This window comes from Puma concolor, chromosome C1, assembly GCF_028749965.1.
Source record: "Puma concolor isolate L17-30 chromosome C1, mPumCon1.1.hap2, whole genome shotgun sequence".
In the NCBI taxonomy this organism is placed as follows: domain Eukaryota; kingdom Metazoa; phylum Chordata; class Mammalia; order Carnivora; family Felidae; genus Puma; species Puma concolor.
Window position 1 is genome coordinate 143,548,103 of NC_141674.1, and position 19,236 is coordinate 143,567,338.

General features: G+C 45.3%; 1 protein-coding gene across 2 annotated transcripts in view; it reads right to left on the reverse strand.

Moving 5' to 3' along the window:
* CACNB4 (calcium voltage-gated channel auxiliary subunit beta 4) overlaps positions 1-18,122 on the reverse strand; it is a 264,301-nt gene extending 246,179 nt beyond the window's left edge. Inside the window, exons 1-2 of one of the 2 annotated variants that reach the window (XM_086718593.1) lie at positions 17,840-18,122; positions 17,263-17,346 (exon numbers count right to left, since the gene is read on the reverse strand). In XM_086718593.1, coding sequence (XP_086574719.1) covers positions 17,263-17,346; positions 17,840-17,899 — 144 coding nt within the window. In that variant the 5' untranslated portion in view covers positions 17,900-18,122. Of the gene's footprint in view, positions 1-17,262; positions 17,347-17,572; positions 17,785-17,839 lie in introns of those variants that run through there. The other variant, XM_025912523.2, reaches the window with a different exon arrangement.
* Positions 18,123-19,236: the final 1,114 nt, after the last annotated feature.

A 19,236-nucleotide genomic window follows, 5' to 3' on the forward strand; every position in this document is an offset into this window, starting at 1 on the left:
CAAATGCACCAGCTTACCCAGGCAACTTGAACATATGAGGTCTGTTATAAAAATATCCACCAAAGTGTACTTATTAAATAGTTAATGTCACTTAAAAACAGAAATTCCTGCCTTATTTATTGGAAAATGGGAAGCCATGCTGAGTGACGAATGCTAAACATCATGCCCCTGAGAAACTAGGGAGAAGCAGGAAAGCCAATATCGAAAGCCCCTAATGCAGTGTTCTCAAATGATATAAATCAATCTTGCGGTTCCACTCACCTTCAGCAAAGTTTCAATATGGAAATTTTTGTCATTCTTTATTATAGTTTGAAAGCCCCATTAGCTACTTGCTCTTCCTGATGGCTGTGATAATCATAGCAGTGTGAGCCTCACTACTCCACCGACTTCCTCTTAATAGCCTCCAGGATGCACATCTGAGAACCATCTTACCACATTACACAAATACTTCATTCTTGACAAGCCACTCTGTTCTGCACATATCCTTTCATGCCGTATGCATATGCTTGAAAGATCTAGAAATTCCAGCTCTATCCCAAATTATCTTTCTTCTTGTAAGCATCTCCGCAGCCTCTCTTTGTTACAATCTAAAAAGGACAGCCTCATCTAATGCTTTCAATAATACTTTATATTGAACGACCCCACGTTTCATGAGCTCATCTCAGCAGCTAAGTGACACAGCATTGCCCCAGAAACAACAGAATACAGTGTCTTCTCCCAAGATAGGAGTTGACTACACACATTTGCAGACACAGACATAAAGTCCTATAATTACTAGTACTTGAAGGAACCTCAGAAGTCACTAGCCCTGTCCACTTAAACCCCCATTTTGCAGACAGAAAAACAGAGGTATTTACTTCAGTAATATTACTTCAGTAGCCATTCCTCTATTAATGTATGGTGTCCCAGAAATTCATTGTTTAGTCGGTTATTTGAATCTTGGTACATATTTTTTTTTATTTTTTTAATGTTTATTTATTTTTTTTTTTAATTTTTTTTTTCAACGTTTATTTATTTATTTTTGGGACAGAGAGAGACAGAGCATGAACGGGGGAGGGGCAGAGAGAGAGGGAGACACAGAATCGGAAACAGGCTCCAGGCTCTGAGCCATCAGCCCAGAGCCCGACGCGGGGCTCGAACTCACGGACCGCGAGATCGTGACCTGGCTGAAGTCGGACGCTTAACCGACTGCGCCACCCAGGCGCCCAATGTTTATTTATTTTTGAGAGAGACAGAGCATGAGCAAGGGAGGGGCACAGGGAGAGGGAGACACAGAATCTGAAGCAGACTCCAGGCTCTGAGCTGTCAGTACAGACCCCAATGTGGGACTCAAACCCATGAACCATGAGATCATAACCTGAGACAAAGTCGGCCACCTAACTGACTGAGCCATCCAGGCACCCCTGAAATGTGTACACATTTTTTCATTAAGAATCAATGTTACGGGGCTCCTGGGTACCTCGTGTAGTTAAGCATCTGACTCAGGGTTTGTGAGCTCATGCCCCACACCAGGTGAGCTTGAGCCCTGCTTCTCTCCCTCTCTCTGCCCCTCATGGGATTCTCTCTCCCCATCTCTCTGCCCTCGCTCACTTGTGCCCTCTCTCTCTTAAAAAGGAAGGAAGGAAGGAAGGAAGGAAGGAAGGAAGGAAGGAAGGAAGGAAGGAAGGAAGGGAGGGAGGGAGGGAGGAAGGGAAGGAGGATGGAAAGAATGGAGGGAGGAAGGAAGGGAGGGAGGAAGGAAGGGAGGGAGGAAGGAAGGGAGGGAGGGAGGAAGAAAAGGAAGGAAGGAAGGGAGGGAAGAAGGGAAGGAGGATGGAAAGAATGGAGGGAGGAAGGAAGGGAGGGAGGGAGGAAGAAAAGGAAGGAAGGGAGGGAGGGAGGAAGAAAAGGAAGGAAGGAAGGAAGGAAGGAAGGAAGGAAGGAAGGAAGGAAGGAAGGAGAAGGAAGGAAGGAAGGAAGGAAGGAAGGAAGGAAGGAAGGAAGGAAGGGAGGGAAGGAGGATGGAAAGAATGGACAGAGGAAGGGAGGGAGGGAGGGAGGGAAGGAGGGAGGGAGGAAGAAAAGGAAGGAAGGAGGGAAGGAAGGGAGGGAGGAAGGGAGGAAGAAAAGGAAGGAGGGAAGGAGGGAGGGAGGGAGGGAGGGAGGGAGGAAGGAAGGAAGGAAGGAAGGAAGGAAAGGAGGAAGGAAGGGAAGGAGGATGGAAAGAATGGAGAGAGGAAGGGAGGGAGGAAGAAATGGAAGGAAGGAGGGAAGGAAAGGAGGGAGGAAGGGAGGAAGAAAAGGAAGGAAGGAAGGAAGGAAGGAAGGAAGGAAGGAAGGAAGGAAGGAAGGAAAGGGAGGGAGGGAGGAAGGAAGGAAGGAAGGAAGGAAGGAAGGAAGGAAGGAAGGAAAGGAAGGAAGGAAGGAAGGAAGGAAGGAAGGAAGGAAGGAAGGAAAGGAAGGAAGGAAGGAAGGAAGGAAGGAAGGAAGGAAGGAAGGGAGGAAGGGAGGAAGAAAAGGAGGGAGGGAGGAAGGAAGGAAGGAAGGGAGGAAGGAAGGAAGGAAGGAAAGGAGGAAGGAAGGGAAGGGAGGGAGGGAGGGAGGGAGGGAAGGAAGGAAGGGAGGGAGGGAGGAAAGGGAGGGAGGGAGGGAGGGAGGGAGGGAGGGAAGGATGGAAGGAAGGGAGGGAGGGAGGGAGGGAGGGAGGGAGGGAGGGAAGGAAGGAAGGAAGGGAGGGAAGGAGGGAGGGAGGGAGGGAAGGGAGGGAGGGAGGGAGGGAGGGAGGGAAGGGAGGGAGGGAGGGAGGGAGGGAGGGAGGAGGATGTCACAACAGAAAGACTCCCAGATTAGCCCACAAAGCTATACTTAGGATAGCTGGTGGTAAAGTAGCACAACAATTCAGACACACCTAAAGTCACTGGACTGTACACTGAAAAGCGGTGAAGATGCCAAGCCTCATGTTATATGTATTCTACAATTGTAAAACATTCCAATTTAATCCATGACATGGTTAAAACATGACGTAAGAAGAAAAAGGAGGAGCAGGAGGAGGAAGAAATTCTGATTATTTGCCAGGGTTCACATGAAAGTCCTTCCTCGAGTAAACATCTGACTAACTGCTTTCGCAGCACCCACTTTCCTCTCCATCTACCACGAGCTCCCAAAACTCCCTTAGGGAACTGGTGTTCCCCATTCTCAGCCATGATGGGGCGACCCCAATCTCATCCCTAGGGGTGGCCAACTACTGACGTCGGGCAGTCTCCTGACAGCAGCTTCTTCTGCTGGAGCTATAATAGGAAAGGCTACCTGCTCCTCCGAACAGGGCGGTGGGTTCACGGGAGATCCTGAACCACCGTGGCTATGGCCACCACCGTGACAGGGGTTAACCCGAGGTCCAAGGCAGCACACAGAAGGGAGCGCAGGAGAGTATGCAGTGTTGAAGGAACTGCACAGGGAAGGAGCAGAAGCCCTGATGAAGTCGTGAACTTCTAGAACAAACCATGCATGAAGCTGGTCAGACCTATCCCTGGACTTTTTACTTGCATGAGCCAATAAGTCTCTGTTTTGCCTTAGCCAGTTTGTGCTGAGTTCCTGTTTATTTGCAACTGAAAAATTCCTAACAGACAGAGTTCCAGAACAAAGCTTAAAATGGACCAAGTTGGATCCTCATTCACTTCCCTCTCTCCGGTCACTGTCCTTCTCCTCAGGCACCCAGAGCCTCCTTCTATCCAAAGGTCTCCATTCTGATACCCCACCCAGGCATGCACTAACTCTCAAAGTAGTCAGCCTCCAATACCATCTTCCCTTTCCTCTTCCTTCTTCTACTCACCTCCCCAATACAAATTCATAAAACAAAAATAAAGAAAACTACATAAATTAATTATGAGTATGTTGTAGCAGAGGCTAAAAAGAGATTCAGGGGTGCCTGGGCAGCTCAGTCGGTTGGGCATCTGACTTTGGCTCAGGTCACGATCTCATGGTTTGTGAGTTCAAGCCCCACATCAGGCTCTGTGCTGACAGCTCAGAGCCTGGAGCCTGCTTCAGATTCTGTCTGTCTGTCTGTCTGTCTCTCTCTCCTTCAAAAATAAATAAACATTAAAAAGGAGGGGAGGGGAGCCTGGGTGGCTCAGTCTGTTAAGCGTCCAACTTTGGCTCAGGTCATGATCTCACAGTTCATGAGTTCAAACCCCACATCGGGCTCTGTGCTGGCAGCTCAGAACCTGAAGCCTGCTTGAGATTCTGTGACTCCCTCTCTCTCTGTCCCTCCCCCACTCACACTCTGTCTCTCAAAAAATAAATAAATGTTACGAAAAAAATTTTAAGGGATTCAAAGCTTGTATCCACATCAATTTGTACAGATCAACATGCATGGGAGTTGGCTTACAGGAGCAAGTCCTGTGTACATTCCCGGGGCAGAGGCAGAATAGTGCCTGTTCCCCAGTGTGACCCTACAGAGAGATGCAGGCCAAAAGTACAGAAGCTGGCTTTACAAGGGAATCTTTGACATGCAGGGCACAGGGAGTGCCCAGGGGACAGAGTGTGATCCACAGTTGAGGACGTCTGGAACACAGCTTGTCCGGGGAGGCTGAAGGGCATGGTGCTATTTGTTACCTTCTAGGTTTTGCCTGAGAAGCAGCATCTTAGTTGGCAGAAAGCAGTGTTCTCAAAGACTAAGGCAGAGCAACTGCAGCACAAGAAGCCTTCCTCAAAGGCTGTGGCAGCAGACATCAACGAGGGACAGAGTTGTGAGCACCCCCTCGACCCCCAGAAAAAATGGACAAGATAGTAGGAGGAAGGTGTTAAGGTCCCGTGTCTACCTATAGGTAGGAAAGGTGAACAAGTGAAATGCGGATTATTAATGGCGATATCCTACAACTTCTCCTGCTCCTCCTTCCTCTTTCCCACAAGATTCGTAAGTGACAGTGTCCACGGAGACCCGCAGGCTGGTGGGGTATGGGGACACCCAGGTTACAGAAGGAGAAGAGTCAAAACAGAATGCCAGTGAATGCCACAGAAGGAGATCTGGAGCCATACTACAGAGTTTTATGGGGGAGAAAGTTCTAGAGGGGTTTGACCGATGCTAAAATCATCACCAGGTGGAAATGATGAGAACTTCCTCAAGGAGAAGGAATGGCATGGCTGAGTGGGTGGAGGCGAGAGAGCAGGGGCTGAGTCCAAGTCCGGGTGCGTGTGCTTATAGCAGGGGCAGAGGGGACAAGTTTGGATGGGAAGGGAAGGAGAGGCGACTGTGAGAAAGGACAAACAGACTCAGGGAGACTGGGGTCTTTCTTGGGGACCGTGTCTGCTTTGTTGTGGCGGGTCTTTTAAGGATGGTAAACAGGAAGTCAAACTACAGTACTGTGTGAATGACTAGAGCCGCCTGACTCCTGGGAACAAGCATATATTTCAAATAGGCTGCTCGTTAACCCAAATCATCTTGAAGGTGCTTGGACGTCAGTGAGTGGAGGAAGAAGAAAAGCATTCGGGCGTGTAAAAACAGGTATTCCAGGGCAACACCACCACCAGCACAGGCCCCCTGTCACAGCCCTAGTTTCCCAAGCCCACCCGGGCCTGTGGGGTTCCAGGGCACTTCTGCTTCTGGATGGCTGCTTCTTGGGTTTTCTCAACCAGGAGCCACAGCTTCGTGAAGCACTTAGAAGTCTGTTTTCTGCTGCTGCCTGTGCTTTTAACAAGGCCACAGACGTGGTGGGAGGCCTCTCCAGGTGGATGTTTTTAGCGTATTTATAAGTTGGATATATTTAGGTTTGCCTGCTTACACTTTTTAAACAACCCGCACATCCACTAAAAAAAAAATAACACTGGTAAATGCACTTAATGCCACTGAACTATACATTTAAGATTGGCTAAAATGGTAAAATTTCCTGTTATGTATATTTTACCACAATAAAAAAAAAATAAACCTAATTTTTTAAAACCCAATGTCCTTCCTTTTTTTTTTACAACCAGTACTTTTTACTCTTCTTATGTAGAAACAGTAAACAAAATACTTGGAATACGAAATTTGCATTTTATTCGGTTAGTGTAAAAATAGCAATAGTAATAAGAACGCCCCTACAAGGTACAATTACTCTTAGAATGTGTTTTTGACCTCATTTTTAAAAAGATATTATTTGGTTTAAAAAAATGAATAAATAAAGTAAAAAAGATATTATTTGGTTTAATTTTCATTTTACAGGATCAAAAGCAATATTTATATTATATTAAAGTAAGTGAATGGGGGGGCCTGGGTGGCTCAGTCGGTTACACATCCAACTTCAGTTCAGGTTATGGTCTCATAGCTTGAGGGTTTGAGCCCCGCGTCGGGCTCTGTGCTGGCAGCTTGGAGCCTGGAGCCTGCTTCAGATTCTGTGTCTCCCTCTCTCTCTGCCTCCCCCGCTCATGTTTTGTTTTTTTTTTCCTCTCTGTCTCTTTCAAGAATAAACATTAAAAAAATTTTTTTTAATGAAGTAAATGAATATGACAACCAATACCAAATGAAAAACTGAGCCTTCCCTACCAGAAGGTCTCCCTATAGCACAGAGACCAAAAGAACAAAAAAAATATCCCCCAAACTAAGTCACCCCTCAAGCTTTCTGAAATTAGCAGAGAATATTTGCAGCTGACCTATTTCTCTCCCACACGACTGTGTTGATAATTGACTTTTGTCCCCCAGGGAAGTGCTCAAATATAATTGAGCAGCACCTGCCACATAAAGAGTACAGTTTTATGTACCCAATAAGTCCCATAAATATTGTACTTAGCTTGGGACTTGAGCACTCTGCTTTCTCCTTAATTGTATCTCCCAAGGAATAAACATTATAATTACCAGAGTGGAGTTATTACAAACATCTAGATAAAATTTTGAAAGTATTTTGGATTGTAAGTATTCAAGACATTTCTATTATGAAAAATTATTGAAAATGATGGCAATAACTACTTACATTACTCACTTTTTTAATCCCAGTGATCTCATCCTATTATATAAATCCCCTTCTATAGATGACCGTAACTCAGTTTTGTTCAATCCTGATGACAAGGAGGCCAGGGTCAGGGACTTGATTTCCACGCAGGTCAAATAGTTTTGCCCCCGACAAAATTCAGCTCTGTGACCTGAGACTGTAGCTCCACAATAAATATAAATATAATTATGATTATCCCCATTCAACACCATGACTTGAAAAGCTCTCTGGAGCATAAGCTTAAGGAAAGGCAAGTCCCTTAACACAAGTGAGCCAACATCTGCACATTTAGACCAGGGGTTACAACTAGAAAACCTCAGGCTGGTGTAGAGAATATGTTAATGAAAAAAAACAAAAAACACTGAAGCCAATCACAAAAGATCACATTTTCTTATATGATTCCAGTTATATGAAATGTCCAGTAGAGGTAAATCTATCGACATAGAGACTAACGGATCAATAGTTGCCTAGGGGTGGGGAGGAGCATGGAAAATGACTGATAATTGGTACAAGATTTCTTTTGGGGGTGATGACCATGTTCTAAAATTAGATTATGTTGATAACAAAAGACAGCCTCTGAATTCCTGTAAGAATGACTTCCCCCTCTCTGTTCCACACATACACACTAAGAGGCCAGGTAAAAAAGTCATGCCTTCAGAGTGTTCTAACAACGGTGATGGTTTTACCCACCTGTTTGATTTGGAAACATTATCAGCATCTGAGTTGTCGACATCAGCACGGGGCCATTCGAGAGGAAAGTAGAGGGTATGACACATTCACCTACGTAAGCTACTATGAATTTCCATTACTGCTGGTCTTTCCAGTACTAAAAAAGACACTGCAAACAAATTTTTCCTAAGGAGTTTAAAAATACTATTATACTATTTGGACACAGCGAACACTACAGAAATTCACCATTTCTAGTGATTTTGACAACCCAGAAAAATGCAGATTCTTTCCAAGTTCATGTTTACAAAATCTTTCCTCTCCAAACGAAGGCTGATGGTCCAGCTATTAGACTGCAGCCCTCGAGAAAGATGCCCGCACCAGCAAAGAACATAAAATGAGAAATAACACGGGCCCCGCTGGTCATCCAAATGATTACAGTGATAGAATCAGACACATTCAGTAGTTGTCACATAAGCTGTACAGCCCCGATCTAATTAATGCTTTCGGTGCATAAAGTACAAATGCTGAACGCCCCCTTCAGAGTCAAGTAATCGCCTCTGCTCTGTGTATGTGGTAATAAGAAAGGACACGTTCAAGAAAATAAGAAAGTTTGCAGATGGGCACATTTACTCTAGTTCATACGACAATGATGTTCAAGGAATTTCAAAGCCAGTTCTATATTCAAGCCAGGTGTTGATAAAGTATCAGCCTTCTATGTTTCTTTTTTTTTTTTTAATGTTTGTTTATTTACTTGGTGGGGGAGGGGAAGAGAGAGACGGAGAGACAGAATCCGCACTGTCCCTGCAGAGCCTGATGGGGGGCTCGATCTAACGAACCGTGAGATCATGACCTGAGCTGAAATCAAGAGTCAAATGCTTAACCGACTAAGCCCCCCAGGTGTCCAAGCCTTATCTATTTCTGAAAGCAGGTTGCCATAGCACACAGCTTGTCATTATTGTTACCTGAAAGCCATAAAACTATTCCCTTAAAATGGAATAATTTCGCCTTTTCCTTAATCTCAGCTTACGTCTCTAGTCCTATCCCCACTTCCTGCCCTGTTTACATGGTTAAATCCACATACAATTCCTGATGGGTTGCTCTGTAGTCAGTTTCACAACTTACTCTTCGAGAAGGCAGAGTGTCGTATTCTACCTCAACGTTTTCTTGGTTCACAAAGTACACGAGCAGGTAACTCTGTGAAGCAGGGCAATACCAGCTGCTCAGATCAGAATGTGTTTTTATAGGGGTTCTTTGTGCATAACAACCTAGCTCTTCTTGAGATTTCTCCATTGGCTGTATTCTAACCTGGAGAGGTATTATAAAGAGAGTGTGTAATTGGGACGGTTGGTTAAGGAAGTGCTCTGCACGGTCCCACAGAGGAAATGTTGGTGCAACACCCTGGATGCAAAGGGAGTGAAAAGCGTCCAGGTGCTCTGCATCTCTGTCAGGCACACCGTGAGGAAAGACAAACTCAGAGGATCTGTGTTTCCGAGGCCTGTAATTCACTCGGCGCACACACTCCTGCTGGGAAGGAAGCTCCAGCAAAGGTGTGAGCGACGGAGAACATGGCACTGTTCTAGGAAATACTCTGCTCCAAGACGTTGCCTTAAAAACAGCATGCAGAGGCAAACACTGAAAGAAGAATGGGGCCTGCATGCCCGCCCCTCTGAGCACACGCCTTCTGATACTTCCTAGGGTCTTCAGGGAATCTGAGTGAAATGCAAGCCTGCTCGCCCTGGTTAGTAGTCTGCACTGCAGAAATGAGACCAAGAAATGGCCAAACTAGGACGTAGGTGAGGAGACTGGATAATGCTACAACATCAGCCAGAAAAGGTGGGTCAGAACTAGGGTGGCTGCATCCAGGAACACCACTGGGTTGGTAGACTCCCCAGAAGTAGGGGGACTGATTTCTACAACCAGCCACCCACACGGTTTGACTAAACCACATTCTCTTTAGTCCACCCTTGCTTTGGCCCTTGATGAAACAGGAGTCTCTGCTCCTTAGCACCTACGGACGACACTGCCTGTGGCACCGGTGGAGTAAGTAAGGGAGGGGGGGAGTCACGGTAAAACCGAGGTTATTTTCAACTTAAGTGTCTGCACAGCATCCTACAACTTTCTAGAAATATTAAAATTTCAATCAAAATTTATCTAAGGTTCAATAAAATCTTACCATCCTAAAGTGAAGGATAAATAGTTCTTTATTCTACAAAAGTGAAATTTAGGGAACTCTGTGAGCCAAGAACAGGGACTTAGAGAAATGTACAAGTGACTGGTTAATAGGTTAGTTGCCCAGTAATTGGATTTCTCAGTAAGGAGCTTCGTAAATCCCATTCCATTCCTTCAAGCCCAAGAGCAAGAACAAAGAAAGGACAGTTTGCCCGAGAGGCAGAGCTCTTTCTTGGTCTACCAGGTCTCAATTTGGGAAGATGCATTCCAGATGAAATTCGCACAGGAAATAGGTGTGAACTTTTCCCTCAGGTTCATCTCAACTGTACTATCCCATTTAGCCAGGAAGTTCTACTCCCAGAGCGAAAGGAAACTTCCAATTTTGCTATTGAGACGGATTCATCATTGTCTTCCATGCAGCTAAAATATACCAATGGTTGTGCCGGTCCTGGCCAGTTTCCCTCAGGGTCATTCTCCCCTTCCCCTGTGCTGCTTTCTCTCTCAGGAGGGCCAAGGTCTGCAGGCTGCTTGGAGGCTCCCAGGTCAGCGGGCTTCCCGCTGGGCTCAGCCAAGGGCAAGTACTCCAGAAGGGGGAGGCAGAGGGTCACTCCTCATTCTCTCCCCTCAAGTGGCTTCTTTAGCAGAAGCTACATCTCCTCTGTAGGTGTGTGTGTGTGTCTCTCTCTTTTAATTGAGGTATGATTGGCAAATAACATTATATTAGTTTTAGGTATGCAACATAACAATATTCTATATTTTGTGAAATGATCACAATTCTAGTTAACATCCATCATCATACATAGTTATACATTTTTTTCTCGTAATGAGAACTTTCAAGATCTACTCTCTAAGCAACTTGCAAATATGCAATACGATATTATTAATTAAATGTGCCATGCTGTACATTACATCCCCCATTACTTATTTATTTCATAACTGAAAGTTTGTACCTTTTGACCCCTTCACCCATTTCACCTATACCCCCATCCCTGCCTCTGGCAACCATCAGTCTTATAAGCTCAGTTTTTGTTTTAGGTTTTTGGTTTGGGGAGGGTTTTTAGATTCCACATACAAGTGAGATCATACAGTATTTGTCTTATTTGACTTCTTTCACTTCGCATAATGCCTTTAAGGTCCATCCATATTATCACAAATAGCAAGATTTCATTCTTTCTTATGGCTGAGTAATATTCCATCGTATATATACATACCACAATTTCTTTATGCATTCATCCATCAATCAACACTTAGGTTGTTTCCATGCCTTGGCTATTATAAACACTGGCTGCAATGTATGTGGGGATGCATATATCTTTTCAAGTTTGTGTTTTCATTTTCTTTAGATAAATACCCAGAAGTGGGATTGCTAGGTCATATGGTATTTATTCTATTTTTAATTTTTGGAGGAATCTCCATACTGTTTTCCACAGTGGCTGCACTAATTTACATTCCCACCAACAGGGCATAAAACTTCCCTTTTCTCTACATCCTCACCTACATTGTTGCTTCTTGTGTTTCTGATTGTAGCCATCCTAACAAGTGTGAGGTGATGTCCTCTGTCTCTTGCTCCTTTAAAACAGTACCCCAGTGGCTACAGTATCTACCAGGTGATTCTGGCCCCTGTGTTCCAGTAACAGTTTCCTCTACTTGTCCTGCTAGCCTGGAGGTAACAGTGGCTTCCTGCTGTTGCTAATCTCCAGGGTTAGTTTCCAACCTCTCCCACTGCCTATTTAACCATGTCTCTACATTCAAGTTCCTCAGTTGCAAAATCGCAAGTAGTTTTATTTCCTAGTTAGCACTGGCTAATACAATGACTACTAATCAAACAAATCAACCACCATGAACCATGCAAACAAAAATTCCAGCTCATGATAAAATTGGGGAAAAAACTACAGTCTTGAGATTCTCCAGTGGTTGCTTTGTTCCTCACGGTAACCATATAAGGTAAGAATATTTCTAGGATCTAAGAGGAATAAGCTCCATATGTCTTTTCATGTGTCCACATCTTTGTGTTTATATGTCTATCCTGATTATTCAGGGATGAAGTGTGTTGTGGTGGAAAAACTGGAGGATCTGAGTAAGGTCCCCTGTCTCTGTTCTACAACTAGTGATGTGACGTCGGTACAGCCTTTCTGTCCTTGAGTCTCTGTTTTATTTATCTGAAAATGAGGAACTGAAGTACTTTCCCTCTGCAATGTCTTCCTGTTCTAAAATTTTGTGATTCTAAGTTTATGGATAAATTTTGCATATATGCATGTCTCTAGGCATATGATTATTCTTAGAGCTATGCACAAAGCATATACCTTCTGTTGATGAATCTGCATTTTATTGGAGAAATGTGTCTCCAAATTATAACCCAAAGAAGTTTTTGTCAGCTTGTTTTATTATAGTATCAACTTAGTAACTAAATATGTTTTAAATCTCTAAATACAGTGTGGGCTTACTGAATTATTATCATGATCGTTTGTTTAGCATACCTAAAAAAAGCCAAGGTTCTTTGATCTAGAGTAGATGATTCCAAAGATGGCTGCGAGAATATCTTCCATTCGACATGCTCTTTTGTAAGGTGACCTTGTTGTACCCCATGGCAAGAGTCTATTTCTTCTTCCTTTGAAACTGAGCTAGCCCTTTGTTTTGATTTAAAGATTGTAACAGAAGGAATGTCATGTAGCTTTCAACAGCAGGTTTTACAAAATCTGCAGCTTCCTCCTTTGCTTCTTGGGATGCCCCTTCTTGGAACCCAGCCACCATGTTGTAAGGAAGTTCAAGCAATCATGCTGAGAGCCCAGGTGGAGGAAGACTGAGCCCCCTGCCAAAACCTCTAGTCGAGCTCTCAGCCAGCAGCCAGCACCAACTGCCAACCACACGTGTGAGGCTATTTTAGACCTTTCAGCCATGCCAGTGCCCAGATAACACCACACAGAACTAACTGGACAGCACACTGAAATTTAAAAAAAAAAAAAAAAAAAAAAATGTTGTTGCTTTAAGCCACTAAATTTGGGGAAGTTTTGTTAGGAGGCAATTTCTCCCCATCAAACAAAGAGTTTAATGTTGGAACACAACGCCATGCCTAAAATATCCGCTCCTTCCATCCGCTCCTTCATTCATCCAAATAAATACTTATTGAACAACTACTATGCTAAATGCTTAGGGTACAAAGACAATCGAGTGCACCAAATGCAGGTATGTCCCTGCTCCAGTGGTACTTATTATCTGGATGAGGGGACAGACATTAACAGAGAAATCTAATTACTGAGACCTGGCAAAATGCACTCTGGAATGAGGTACGTGGTTAAGGAACTGACATCATCAAAGAGATTAGAAAAAGAAATGAAGACTAGAGGGTGCCTGGCTGGCTCAGTTGGTTGATCGTCCAACTCTTAATTGCGGCTCAGGTCATGACCCAAGGATCATGGCATTGGGCCCCACGTCCAATGCCGCATTGAGCATGGAGCCTGTTTAAGATTCTCTCTCTGCCTCTGCCCCTCTCCCCCACTTGCTCTCTCTCTCTCTCTCTCTCTCAAAATAAATCAATAAATAAATATGTACATACATAAATACATAAGTAAATATAAAAAGTAGTAAAAAAGAGGTGAAGACTAAACCTAGGTCTCAACAAAGATTAAAAATCAACTTGGCAGAACGGAGAACAAGAGCCCTCCACACAGAGGGCTCAGCATGTACAATGGGCCAATGGCAGAAGGGAAGGTGGTGTGTGAGAGACCTGTGTCCAAAGCTAAAAGATAATGGTTTAAGATAAGGCTGCAAACTAGTAGGGGCCAGGCCTTATAAGACTTGCAGTACTGATAAGGGCAGCCTTAACAAGGAGAGGTCAATAGAATAATCACACTCTGATCAGATTTTCTCTTTGAACCCCAGAGGGGAGAAAACTGGGATAACCTCAGTGAGAGTAACCTGGAGTACTCCATCACAGCAACTCTATGTGCAGTGACACCCAGAGTATTACAATATTCAGTGCATATGGCCATTTTGCCCACATCCTAATTCCTTGCTACAGTTCACTATGTTGTGTGTATATATCTATGTCTCCATAAGTAGATTATAAAATCCTTTGGGTACGGGGACTCCGTCTTTTCATTCCTCTTCCATAGCATCTAGCACAGTGCTGGGCACGGAGCAGATGTTTAATAAGTGCTTTCTAGAGGAGCCTGGGTGGCTCAATCAGTTTAGTGTCTGACTTTGGCTCAGGTTCGTGAGTTTCAGCCCCACATTGGGCTCTGTGCTGACAGCTTACTTTTTTAAATAAGTGCTTCCTAAAATTTTAAAACATGAATAAAGAATCCACTCACAAATGGCCTGTCACAAGTGATCTCCTAGGAAAAAAATCTACGGCCTCATTTGGAAAGCCGTTTCAATGATAGCAACAGTCTTAATGAAGTCATGCAGTTCTTGAGTTCCTTGCTCAATGTAAAAGGAGAACAGTCCATCACATTTCCAAAGAATGCCTTTGTGTACACTTTGAAGACCATTACTGGGTTACCCCGAGCTCTCTTTATTCTTATCGTGGCAAAATACTTAATCTTCTCACCTTTCCTCAAAGAAACCGTTTAGTTGTTTCCTGGATTCATTCCAAAATCTCCATCCCTCCTAGATTGTGGAGACCAGCAATCTAGTAGCCCACGAAACAAGGTCACAGATTCGAGAGAGACTTTGTGAGCAGTCCTCAGAGTGGAGGCAGGCTCACTTTCTCAGTTTGCTTGTTTTCAGCCCGACTCACATGTGTGCATGTGTATGCGTGCATGTACACACACAAACACTACAACTTTTTACCAGTTTGAAGAAGACTTTAACAATAATAATAAGTGGCGCCTGGGTGGCTCAGTCAGTTAAGCGTCTGACTTCGTTCAGGTCACTATCTTGCGGTTCGTGACTTCGAGCCCCACATTGGGCTCTGTGCACAGCTTGGAACCTGGAGCCTGCTTTGGATTCTGTGTCTCTCTCTCTCTGCCCCTCCCCTGCTTCCCGCTCTGTATCTCTCTCTCAAAAATAAATAAACATTAAAAAGTGTTTAAAAAAATAATAATAAAAAGAAAAAATAAAGATTAAACAATTTTACTAGGTGACAATAAAATAAACTGTTTTATTTTATTTGCCAACTGTCCTCTGTGCTTCACCATCAGCCCCATATGACCCATCCGATTTGACACATCATTTTTTTTTTTTTTTTAGTGAACACTTTCCCTCTCTAATTTTGTAAATAACAGGATACAAAAATGAGCAGCACTATTTTACTGGCATCCCCACTGTCTTCTTCATGTGCGAAGGCATCACACAGACTGTGAGATATCACCAAGAAATCCCATCACTTCAGTGTACCAAGAATTCAAAAACAATAAATCATTAGTCATTCTACAAATAAGAAGGCTCTAATAACATAAACAGCTATTGTGCTTTTTTAAAAAAATACTTCTTTGGCACTCAGGTGAAAACTCTTCAATTTTATTTCAAAAAACACAGTTAACTTCCATTTGCAGTAACTTTCCATCGCTTGTCAAAGAAATAAAATCCCTCTGTTATTTTTATTGTAGCCATTACAGAAGGGTCCATTATGCCATTTTTAATCAAGATCGTGTGTAGGATACTTACTCAACTGTAAGTGTTCACAAAAATTATGTATTATTTTTACACAGAAAAGAAACAGATTGTATATATCATGCAATTACAACTAACTTCTATATTTAAATTAGACCATTTTATTAAATCAACAAATCCCAGTTTCAGAAAGATTAATGAAACATATTTGTCCTATACGTTGCACCGGTTTAAATTACTCCCAAAATTATTAGCATGCAATACTTTTTACATTTTTAAGACAATACATAGCAACACACTTATCAAGAACTTATCCATGCGTTGTCTCATTTATTGGAGTAAACTGAGGAAAGAATAAGGATATTAGAAAAAATATTGATTGTTTTGTTTGTGGTTGGAAGTCTAAAGCATTAGTGAAGTGACAGTTAAGATGAACTCAAAAGTTTTAGTCAAACAGCTCACAGAATACACTGCTGTATAATTAGTATTTCTAAGAATTTGCAACAATAAAACACCACCAAAAATAGGCACCTACAAAATAAACATCAACAAGATCTCAGTCACATAAGTGAAAAATTTTTTAAAGATCAAGAATGTCTTCGCTTTATCAAATGCACAAATGATCCACGCACTGCAAAGGGAATAGAATGCACTTTTAGAACGAATTCAGGATCCAAAATATATTTACTTGAAGAATGTAAATACTTGGTGCTCCCTGAATTAAAAACAGTAGTGGTAACAATCTGTTTGCAGAAAATGAGAACTGCATAATAAATATTATCTAAATATGCTTTCTAAACCCTTTAGGAGAAGTCTGAGTCCAATTTTGAATCTAAAGCCCATTTGTCCTAGATAATGTTTAAATTGATGATAATCACTAAGGAAACACACCCCAGCTGCCATCATTGGTTAAAAACATATTACACAATGCTCTCAGTGACCTAGAGGGAAAAGAACTTCCCAAGGTCACTCCAGCAGCCCACAGCAGAGCCTGGGATAAAAGCGTCTTGGGGCCACAACCAAAGTATTCCTAAGCCACCCTGAAAGCACACACCTCCAGAGTTTTTCCGCTCCAAAGAGAGATCAAGGTGACTGACTCACTTTTGCAAGATCTCGCTAGCACCCAGCAGCTATGTAGAGATGGTTTCATTTACAGCACATGGGCAGTAGAAAATTAAGGACCAATCTCCTGTGTCAAGGTGAAAGAGACCTAAGCATTCAGTGTAATCGACGATGTTTTAGCACACAGAACGCTCACTAGAACTACACAGACGGAAACAACTACGAAGAAAACAAACACGAAGTGTAGTACCACCCAGACCCTCGAAATGAGTGCCGACCTTTGCTTATTTCAATAGAACCAGGTCTGGGCAGTCTTTTTTCCCTAGCTAAGCTAACCAAAGCAGAGGTCCCAAGTGACACCAAACTTTCTGCTCAAAGCGTCTTTCATTTGACCAGAGCTGGAAGAAATCTCCCAAGACCCACACTAAGAAGAGTATTCGAAATACGACAAACAGCAGAGACCCCGACCTGTCAGCCAAATTAAACCGTGTGCGGGGCCCCTGGGGCTCTGGTTACTCAAAGTCAAGTACGCGACTTGAAAACGTTACCACACACGGAAAGTGCAACTAGAAATACTTTCAGTCTTAAATTCAACATCCCTGCCCTACACCGGGTCCCCAGCAACTCGCATTCGAACGCACAAACTTCGAGGGCGATGCGGAGCCGCCCGGCCGGGAAGACTTTGCGCGCAGGGGGATGCGGAAGCAGGACGCGGCGGGAGCGCCCGGCCCCTGCCGGAAAGGGGCGCAAGGAGACTCTACCCGCCGCTCGCACTCTGGGTGGCAGCGCTCGGATCCCGGACCCCCGCGCCCCGCACCGGGCCTTCTCCCCAACCTGCCGCCCGCGCGGTCTCCCCGCGCCCGCCTCCTACCTGTCTGAGGATGAAGCTGGTCGAAGTGGTGCTGCCATCGGATCTTTTCAACCTGCTCCTCCGGGTCGTGGTGCCTCGGGCCACCTGGACTCGACACACGGGGCCAGAGAGAAGCCGGTGAGGACCGCAGCGCGGAGCCGGACGACCACCCCGGGCCAGCGTCCGCCTCCAGACCAGCTCCCCAGGGTCTCCCAGAGCCCGTATCCGAGTCTCCTCGGCGGTCCCCAGATACAGCCTCCACCCCCACCCCCCCACCACGAGCCTCGACGGCTGCAACGATGCCCGAGGAGAGCAGCCCGCGAGCACCCACCACATCCATTAACAAAGACTCTCGGGGCGCGGGGTCCGGGTCCCCGGCATCGGCTGGGGAAGGCTGCGGGCTCCAGAGCGGGAGCGCTGAGACGGACGAGGTGAGGAGGAGGAGGAGGCAGAGGAGGAGCTGGAGGAGAGGGACGAGGAGGAGGGGTGGGAGCGCGCGGCGGCCGACTCTCAGGACTGGGGGCCCCGCGCTGCCCGCACGAAGGCGGGGCGCGCTCGGGCCGCCGGGGCGGGAGGGGGGAGGAGGAGGGGGCGGTACCTGAGCGGTGGGGGAGTGCGGCCCGTCGGCCGGCCCGTTCTTGGCGTAGGAGGAGGACATGGTTCACAGCCGCATGGCGGGCCGGCGCGCGGCGGGCGGAGGGCGGGCAGGCCCCCGGAGGCCGGGGAGCGGGAGGAGAGGAGGGCGGCAGCGAGACCCGCGCCGGCTCCCAGGCTCCCTGCCCGCACCTCGGAGAGCAAGACACCTTAAAGGGACCAAGGCGCTTCTCCCGCGCCCGCAGCGGGGTCCCCGGGTCACGGCCCGGCAGGCAGAGGTCCCGCGGAGGGGGCTTCTGGGGATCTCGCCTACCCGAGCCGACCGGGAGAAGCGCTCCCCCACCTAGCGAGCGCCTTACATCAGAGCTTTCCAGAGGATGGAGAGGGGGGGAATCTGGGGTGGGGGTGGAAGGATTAAAATAGTCTGCACAGTTTCAAATGAGACAAAGGTGGCACGGTTCATGAATCAGGACTTGGGGAGGGACGCTGGTGCAGTGTGGCAGGGAGTGGGAAGAGCCGACCGGGCGCGCGCGGGTGTGTGTGTGTGTGTGTGTGTGTGTGTGTGTGTGTGTGTGTGTGTGTGTGTGTGTGTGTGTTGCACTGGAATTTTAAAAGGGCACGAGCAGAACCTTCCTTGCACGACTTCACTCATCAGCCCGCCATGGTAAGGCATGGGGGTTTCTGGTTTGTTTTTTGTCTGTGTTTTTGTACTGTTTGGTCAACTCTATTTTCACAACCCGGAGCCAACACATCCAGGCGGCCGCAGGAGAACCTGCCAGCCTAATGGGAGATGCAGCCTCGCAGGAGACTGGCGTGTCCTAAGGAGTTTTGAAGGTCATGTTAGACCTGCTAAAAAGCCAGAGTTGGCCACGTGCCTCCCATTTCTACGCGGATAGCTGTTTTCAAGGGAAGAAACTCATCCTTGAAACCATCCACGATCCGTGCCATTGTTGCACCCCTTGGTTTCCTCCTGCAAATACATATAAGAGGTTAATTTGAAATCAAAGCAAAAGCAAACTGTGGAGAAGAGGAATTTGAAGTAATAAGAAGAGGGAAGAAAAATATGTGAGAAGTCAAAAATAAAGAGACCTCATTTAACTATAGATACTGCATGAGAAACCCATCAAAATATATGTAGTAACTCAAACTGCTAAATCAGCCCATGCCACCTTGTATTCTAGTATTATTTTTGGTGGAAACAATTGGCCGCATATTGAGGTCCTGATTATGTTACCACCCACCAAACACTTCCTTTCCATTCCCGCCTTCTTCACTTAATCCAGACCTTCATTTCTTTGTAACAGTCTAAAACTAGTCTGTCTTCTTGCTTCCGGACTCTGCGCGTGCGCACTTACACACACACACAGACTTCATTCCAACTACACGCTACACACAAAGTCA